This window comes from Silurus aristotelis (genome assembly GCF_946808225.1).
Source record: "Silurus aristotelis genome assembly, chromosome: 20".
Classification (NCBI taxonomy): Eukaryota; Metazoa; Chordata; class Actinopteri; order Siluriformes; family Siluridae; genus Silurus; species Silurus aristotelis.
This window is the reverse complement of record NC_139593.1, coordinates 15,485,151-15,494,099: the sequence shown is the minus strand read 5'-3', so window position 1 is coordinate 15,494,099 and position 8,949 is coordinate 15,485,151. Positions and strand designations below refer to the sequence as shown.

The following is an 8,949-nucleotide window of genomic DNA, read 5'->3' as shown; positions in this document are numbered from 1 at the left end:
AAGTCCCTTGTATCTAACAGGATCATCCATTTTTATTAGAGATTGTTCAAACTGTTTGACACAATAATTCATTGTTGGTCATATACATAGTGAAATATAATGTTTCAGCATCAGTATTTATCTATACAACACCAAATCATCTGTTATTATGTTTTACAATGAAGCTTTTTGATATTCTTCGAATTATTTTGCAGCCATTGTGCTCATAATCCACTCTACGAATACTGATACCCGGGTATAGACACCATACATGTCTGCACGAGCACAGCCTTTTCCCCAGCTTACTATCCCGGTCAAAAACCACGTGTTGTTGTAGCAGGTGACCAGCGGTCCACCACTGTCCCCTCGACAGGCGTCTCGTCCTCCCTCTTTAAAGCCAGCACAGAGCATGTTATTGGTCAGGCTCAGACCTGAATGGGCTTTGCACTTCTCGAGCGGCACCCGTGGCACTTCAAGCCTCTGAAGCAGGTTGGACTGAGCTCCATGCTGAGAAAGCCGTCCCCATCCGCTCACGACGGAGGTGCGCACCGCTCCTAGCGTGCGAACAAATGTGCCTTGTGCTGGAGGAAGGCAAATGGGTATCACGAAGGGGCCAAGTGATATGTTTCTACGCAAATGGAGAAGCGCTATATCGACGTCATAGGATGTGCTGTTGTAGAGGGGATGGATTATTATCTTGGACACCCTTCTATGTTGTTCAGTGCCCTCAGAGACTGTCAGGATGTGTTCACCTGTAGTATAGGAATGCAAGGAATAGAAATCCAGAAGGAGAGGAAATGCAAAGGCTATGATAGATTGAGCTCGGTCAAAGAAAAGGAGACAAAATCTACATATTTTAATTATTTTCTTGAAAATGCTTACCGACGGTCACTTGTAGTTCTAATGGGTTTGCTTGCCAGACGCAATGAGCCGCTGTGAGAATCCACGCATTATTTAAAATAACTCCTCCACATTTTACCACTCCTCTAAGCTTTAGTAGTGCCTGATTGAAAATCAATAAAAAAGCATGTAGTATGTACTTCAGACACCTTATTGAGAATCAAGCTGGTTTTTCTCTTCTTTTTTTACCTGCCAAGGACACTGTCCTTTAGGGCACACTTGTCCTTTAACAATCCTCGGGCCTGGAGATGTTGCCACCGGTTTACCACAAGGAAAAGGCACTGAGGAACGAAATAAATCTGGTTATAAAAAAAAAATCCAGGAGATTTTACGTTGATAATATATTTTCAAAAAGTAAAGCCAACTTATACACCAACCAGACATAACATTATGACATAAAAACATTATAACCATTCTAGTAAATAACACTGATCATCTCTTCATCATTGCACCTGTTAGTGGGTGGATATATTTATTAGGCAGCAAGTGAACATTTTGTCCTCAAAGTTGACGTGTTAGAAGCAGGAAAAATGGGCGAGCTTAAGGATTTGAGCTTGGGGCGTCTAGACGACTGTTTCTGAGCGTCTCCAAAACTGCAGCTCTTGTGGTTTTCCAGTCTGCAGTAATCAGTATCTATCAAAAGTGCTCCAAGGGAGGAACAATGGTGAACCGACTACAGGGTCACGAGCGTCCGAGGCTCACTGATGCAAATGGGGAGAGAATGCTGGCCAATGTGGTCCGATCCAACAGACGAGCTCCTGTAGCTCAAACTGCTGAAGTAGTTAATGCTGTTAATGTTTGATGGGTTCAGGAATGTTTTGTCAGCAAAACGGGGACCAACACAATATTAGGCTGGTGGTCATAATGCTATGTCTGATCGATATATATCATTTCCTCATTCGGATAATGCCCAAACCCACCTTGTGACACACAGCTTTTGTTGTTAGCCGCCAGGCTGTAGCCAGTGGCACAGTGACACTGACGGACTGAATCTGGCTCCTCTGTGCAGAAGTGCTCACATCCCCCGTTTTTATAGAGACAGCCATAAAAAGCCTGTGGAAGTGTTTCTGGCGGGTCACCAATGACACTGTTAAACCGAGATTCGCTAAAGTACCAGGCTTTTACTTCAGATGTGCTAATTGCCTTTTTTTTATTTTTATTTTACCTTTGTCACAATTCCGTCCCTGGTATTTCGGTGCACATATACAGATATAAGTGCTCCCCTGACTGACACAAGTAGCCCCGTTAGCACACGGTCCAGTTTGGCACTGGTCCACTTCTGAAGGAATAACCACAGTAACAGTCCAATTCAATCCAAACAAAAACATAGTTAGATTTAATTTGTATTCAGCAGGTCATGTGATACCTGTGTACTTCTTCCAGAACTCATCCTGAAAACAGAAAAATGAATATTAAAAAATATATACAGCCATTTTATTTAAAACCCCCCCCCCCCCATTTTTTTTATGTGACTATAATGCACATGACACAGCTTGTTAAATTCCAGACCAAGCTAACAGCTGTCAAAACACACCCTGAGCTGGTCAAGCTGTGAACTGTACAAGTCAGGGTTACTTATATAAGCTGAGCCCACCAATTGTTCAGGCATGGAAAAGATCTCCCTGGCCTCTTCATATGAGCATTTCTCCTCTGTACACTCCCTCTCCACGTTTCCTCGTTTCAGCTCCTCCAGGAACGAGTTGGCGCGCCGATAGCGAAGCTGTAGCATCTGGTTAGCTTCCGACCTGTTAAGAAACACTGGTGCTGACAGGCCAGGGAGGGCAGAAAGAGGAAGAAGAGTTTATTGTTTGGGAAAATAATTTCATCTTGATGTTGATCATTTAAACAGTGGGTTTGTGCCGAAAATTTGCAAAGACCATTTTCTATAAAAGTTTGCTCCAGACCTTGCAGGTTTGGTCTGATTATATCTACACTATCAAAATGAAACCAGATGGATTTCAGGCACTTTGATTGACTTTTTGTGTTTTCAGTGCAGGAATTCCAGATGATGGTTCCCATGAATATGAGAAACATAGTTTTAAAATGTATTTCAAACATCAAAAGACAAAAAAGACAATTATTTTACTTAAATATTTCTTCATTGATCAGGTGTTTGTAATTTGCAGCTCTGCTGTGTGAACATCTTTGGAGATAAATAAACATTTCTAACATTACTAGACATAAAGTCTAGATACAATCTACTCTGGAAGAAATGAAACAGCAAGACCAATTGTTTTTCTTTTATACACTAAAGACATTTGGTTATTAGATCAAAAGATGAATATATGTACAATACATCAGAATTTCAGCGCTATTTTCTAATTATTTATACAAACAACCAAAATATATATATATATATATATATATATATATATATATATATATATATATATATATATATATATATATATATATATATATATATATATAACCAAAATACACACTGCTATCACTGTTCAATGGTGTAATAGTTACTCTTTTTACTCTTTTACTATTTAATAATACTACTGTGTGCAATATTACCTGCAATACGTGCAATTTTATTACCTGCCATACGTGCAATACCACCTGTGTGCAATACAACCTGCAATACGTACTTTCCCTCATCTGTATTTATATATTGTGTTGTGTATATACTTGTAATATTATATATTCGTCTATTCTTTTATATATTTGCATTTATTTTTATATTTTTTTCATGCTGCTGTAACAAAGAAATTTCCCCACTGTGGGACGAATAAAGGTTTATCTTATCTTATCTTATATATAATATATATATATATATATATATATATATATATATATATATATATATATATATATATATATATATATATATATATATATATATATATATAAGATTTTTCCTTATTGTCCATATTTTAAGATTTTCTTCTTTCTCCTTTAAGATTTTTCTATCTATCTATCTATCTATCTATCTATCTATCTATCTATCTATCTATCTATCTATCTATCTATCTATCTATCTATCTATCTATCTATCTATCTATCTATCTATCTATCTATCTATCCATCCATCCATCCATCCATCCATCCATCCATCCATCCATCCATCCATCCATCCATCTATCCAGTAGCAGGCTGTGCATTTCACACCTCGACTTTCAGTTGTGTCCTACCTGAATAAATCCACCTCATAATACCATCATTATGACACCATGGCAATAGAAACCATCAATATATTAATGTTAATAATATTATAATAAAACGCAGCGTAACTGAGCGCTGCATCACAGACAGGAATCTTATTCAGCAAGAATGAATGGTATTACTAAAGCAAGAAACCCAATGAAAACAATTCAACACGTCTCCTTTCACTGTAGCCACAACTGCACCACCCACATACATCATGTCCAACAGCAGCATCGATATTAACCTCATAAAATGACCCCAGATTTTCTGTTCAGTTTTTTTATAGGTTATTTTTCGAGGAGATTTATAGTTGTGTGTTTTTGCATAAAAAGTACATGAAAGAAAATGTAAAAGTATAAATGGTTTATAAAAGGGTTTAACTGTTATAATCCGCCACAGGCTGAATAATCTTTTTGACTTATTTTATTGATGATGTAACTCATGATGAATGAATTCAGAAGCCTATTTAATCATTGTGTCTGCCAGTTTACTGAAAACCATCCAATCTTTTTGGGAGAAACTTCATCACTCATCAAGGCAATAACCCAAAACACACTGCCAACACAGCCAAGGACTTCATCAGGCGAAAACGTTAGAGCAAATGTATAGAAGAAAAACACAAATAAACCGCCTTGTTATTTCAAAACTTTCGGAAGGACCCACAAATGAAGGAAACATCGGCAAGCGATAACATTGATATTATTTATAAGTGAGCAGAAACCATATACAGTATGACCTTCACTTGTGTACTCTGCCAATCTTTGTCTGGAAAAACAACACCCTGTTGGGGACACCTTACCTGCTGGAACACCAAAGCAGGCTTGGATACACAGCTGTGTAGAGATGAATAGAAAAAGATGAATTCTGCGTGAAAACGACTCCATTTCAGGTCTAACAGTTTTGATCAAAGGTCAGACTGCAAACTCTGTGCAAACTGGTCAGAAAAACAAACAAACAAAGAATTTGACTTTCTTTTGAAATAAAGACCTTTTTTGACCCAGCAGCAGGTGGTGCTATTGAGAGCTGAACTACTTGCATTTCAGGTGTAATCTAAGGACAATGTCAATACTGGTTGATAGCTTTCTGTAAAGCTGCTTTGAGACGGTGTCTGTTGTGAAAAGCGCTATAGAAATAAAATTGACTTGACTTGACTTGACTTGACTTGACTTGTTGATACAGTTTTTCTCAGCTGCTTTGGAGCATTTCTCGAATCATCCTTAATATTTGCAAACCAGTAAGTGCATTTCTCAAAGCAATGTGTAAAAACAGCACAATACATTGGATTTCTTGCAAAAAGCCTGAACTTTTCTCAAAATCATCAGTTCATCTCTCAAAAGTGAGTATTTCTGTCAATGAACAACTCATTCCCATCAGAATGAAAAATCCCTTTGTCATTGTTCACAATCAAAATCATCAAAATGTTTAGGCATGTTGCCAGTATGACGCTGCACAGTTTCAGGATTTCTTGATATAAACTACGGTGATTGAAATGCATAATATTTGAATTTCTTCTGTTTGGCGTCTATGAATTTCAGCCGCACAAATTCGTTTATTTGATTGCATATTTGATTTATATTGATTGCAAGAGACCAGACAGGATTTACACTTTTACTGTACTGTACATGTGTTCATTATTTTCTTAGTTGTTCATCCATTTTCAGAATGTATAATTCTGTGTTTTGTTCTGTCTGTATACACTCTCCAACTAAACATTCACAAGATTCAACTTTGACCTGTTTTAGAGAACTAGTTGATTATTGGTTGATCTGATGCCGTTCACTCGCCTTCATTAGTGACATTCAAGATTCATCTGCACAATTCAAGTCACATTTACAAAAGAAATTCTATATAAACTTGATGACAACTGGTTTAATAATTTTGCATTCAATGACTTATGCAATGAACTGATGCTGAGATGTTTCGGGGGGTAAAACTATTAAGGTGGAACCAGTATAATATATTTTGATGAACATGAACATAAACTACTGATAATGTGGGAAATAGAAGACACTTGTACACAATCCATTAAATGATGTACAAAAGCATTCGCAATTTGATCAAAGCAACGAGAAATCTTCATATGATGAGCACAAATCACTAAATGATGTGGAGGTCGAACAAGTAGTTATGAGAATTTCATTTCACCCTGGTCACCACATTTCCAGCATGTACTTCCTTGTTTCCTGTGAAATTACTAGATTAGGAACTTTATTTGTCATCTTTTACTCGCTATCCCTCTTTTGATGACTTATATATAGAAATATATTGTGTTATACAAGACAAGAATATTAACCACTTTAATATATACAGTAGAGTTCCAAGTCTGTGAGCATTTGTATTTTATTTTGCATTTATTTTGCATTGTCGCCATTTTTTCCATTATATATTATAGTAATGAAAAGCATTGCATTAATATGCAGTTCAGAATTGCTATGATATTTACTTACATGGTAGTTTTTGCTATTTTATCTCTTCTAGTTTAATGACAGTATGTGCTCAAGCTGGACGGTTTGTCTGAGATGGTTAGAAGAAATTATTCAGAACCCGTGCTTCAATGGACATGATAAGACAGAAGGAAAATTTTACTTTTTGTATAAAGAAATAATGAACTATATATATTTATATATGCTTACATAGTGCAGACTCCTGAGTAGCAATAATTTCCTTTCTTTGTTTTAGCATTCCAATTTTGTGAGGGAAAAAAACCCCAACAGATATTAAAAGCAGTCTTAGACCTTTTTGTAGGTTTTCTCAATTTCAATATATATGTTATATCTGTTGTAATATGTCTAATAAACCATTTTACTATCACTGTTACTATCATTCTGATTCATATTTAGCTGAAATGTAATACAGTTAAAATAACGCAATACAAAAACCCACTTATAATACATTCATTTCCATTCGTTTTTATTTGTATGGTGCTTTTAACAATGGATATTGTCTCAAAGCAGCTTTATGGAGAGATAAAGATAATGTTGTGTAAAAGAATGTACATGTAAATTGCCTATAAGTTTGTTCCTTATCATTTTAAGTTTATCCTAATGAGCAAGCCAGTGGCGATTGTCATTAGGAAAAAACTCCCTGAGATGGTATGAGAAAGAAACTTTGAAAGAAACCAGACTAAAAAGGAAACCCATCCTCATCTGGGTAGCACCGAATTTCCATTCATGACAGTTGCATCATTGTTGAAGTGAAGCATTTAGTGATAGAATACATACACTGATCATGCATTCAATTCAGTTCTTTTGAACTCAATTCCGTTGAATTTATAAAGCACTTTTCACAATGCATGTTGTCCCTATGCAGCTTTACAGATTACATATATATAAATCATAGCGTCCCCATATTAAATCCAAAATGACTGAACCAGTGGCGACTATGGCAAAACAAAACTCCCTGAGATATAAGGAGGAAACCGGACTCTAATGGGAACCGATCCTCTTCTGAGGGACACCAAAAAATACCTGCTTTAAGTGCTACGGTGAATTTTTTTCATTCATGTTAACAGCAGTATATCCTGTAATAAACACTCATCAAGGAACAAGGGCATAAACAAAACCTTGAAATGAAGCACATATTTCTATAATTTAACAGTATTTCCTGTAAATAGAAACACAAACTCTCTTGCATGCAGAATATATACACTACTCTGCATCTTTCAATCAATAATCCTCTCTTGAAAAATAGACATGTATAATTGTATACACCTAAAGCGCACTTATATATTCATATAAACTGGTTTGCTGTTAAAGAAAAGTGCCACAGTGGAGGTTGCGAACCACATATCTTTGTGGCCACAGTTTCCTGCCTAATCGTTATGAAGGTGTATAAAGAGCGCATGCGCAGACAGGTGAAACACAACCTCAAAAACAAGTGACAAAAAAACAACAACAAGGCCTTCGACATTTCCAGGATGTTACAAATGTACTCCTTCGGATTTCTCAGTCATGTTCCCGAGCAAAGACTTTGTTTGCATGTGCATCCTGTTAGCGGTCATGCATACGAAGTCAGGACATGACACGAAGAGAACACAAACATGTACAGCGACGTCTCTATACGAGACAACCCGAAAGACATAAGCACACTCATTACACCAAGTGTCTGCATAGGAATACCCCTGTTCACATTACTGACATCATAGAGGACCTGCAGGACCTAAATAATGAACATTGAATATTAACATTGTTATAAATCATGTGTTTTTATTTTGAGTCATTTCTCTTTTTTTTTTTTTCAACTAAAATTTGTAATAAAAAAATGCAAAATGTTTCATTCATCTTTCATTTCATTTCATTCCATTTCCTTAAAATTCTCAAAAGCAGTAGACAGAAACATTCTTTTTGCCTTGTGTAAGATTTGTGCATGCTTTCTTGCTTTCTTTTTTAGTAGATGTAGTCTTAAAAACCACAAAGAGAGGATCACTCGTCTTCCCGAGAGCTCGTCACATGTACGAGGTCATGTGAGAAGAACACAGAAAAATCAAAGAGCTAAACAGTCTGCGAGGATTTTATTTTTTTTAACCAGATTTCCTGCTATTTTTTTCTGTGTATGATATATACTGTAGAGAATCTCTATTTGCAGTGCAAAAAACACACAGGTACAAAAAGAATGATATTTTTCACTAAAAGGTTTTTAGGAAGCTTTAAAGTCCTATAAATTTGTCTACTGAAAGATAAAGTAATATTAATAATTAAAATGTAAAATAATACAGAAATAAAATAATAATAAATCAGACTAGAGAGGTTCCCACAGTTATTTTTGATCACAACATACAAATTTCATGTAAAAACATCATAAGCCCAATCTTTTTTAAGTTGGGAAACTGTGTAAAATGTTGTCCTATTTGTGTCTAAAACAGGATTCTACCTACTCAACAGTCCTGGGTCTTCTTTGTTGTATTATTTCATTTCATCA

At 35.9% G+C, this 8,949-nt stretch overlaps 1 protein-coding gene across 2 annotated transcripts; it reads right to left on the bottom strand.

The window, feature by feature from the left end:
* Positions 1 to 7: 7 nt before the first annotated feature.
* Positions 8 to 4,991, bottom strand: f7l (coagulation factor VII, like). 2 transcript variants are annotated; one of them, XM_083522406.1, is made up of 8 exons: positions 4,832 to 4,991; positions 2,474 to 2,643; positions 2,246 to 2,270; positions 2,045 to 2,158; positions 1,800 to 1,946; positions 1,069 to 1,178; positions 862 to 982; positions 8 to 731 (listed from the first exon to the last, which is right to left on the bottom strand). In XM_083522406.1, exons 1-8 carry the CDS (start codon positions 4,914 to 4,916, stop codon positions 184 to 186), a joined length of 1,320 nt encoding a protein of 439 aa, XP_083378532.1. In that variant the 5' UTR covers positions 4,917 to 4,991; the 3' UTR covers positions 8 to 183. The 2 variants fall into 2 exon arrangements, with proteins under 2 accessions (XP_083378532.1, XP_083378533.1); XM_083522407.1 differs by having other exon boundaries at positions 1,069 to 1,160.
* Between the last annotated feature and the right edge of the window lie 3,958 nt (positions 4,992 to 8,949).

What these genes read in the sequence shown, in the direction of transcription:
- f7l (XM_083522406.1), bottom strand. Translation starts at nt 4,916, where the DNA reads ATGGAGTCGTTTTCACGCAGAATTCATCTTTTTCTATTCATCTCTACA. An exon ending in GTTCTGGAAGAAGTACACAG is followed by an intron (nt 2,159 to 2,245) that starts GTATCACATGAC and finishes TTATTCCTTCAG; the next exon opens with AAGTGGACCAGTGCCAAACT. An exon ending in GGGACGGAATTGTGACAAAG is followed by an intron (nt 1,947 to 2,044) that starts GTAAAATAAAAA and finishes GTGACCCGCCAG; the next exon opens with AAACACTTCCACAGGCTTTT.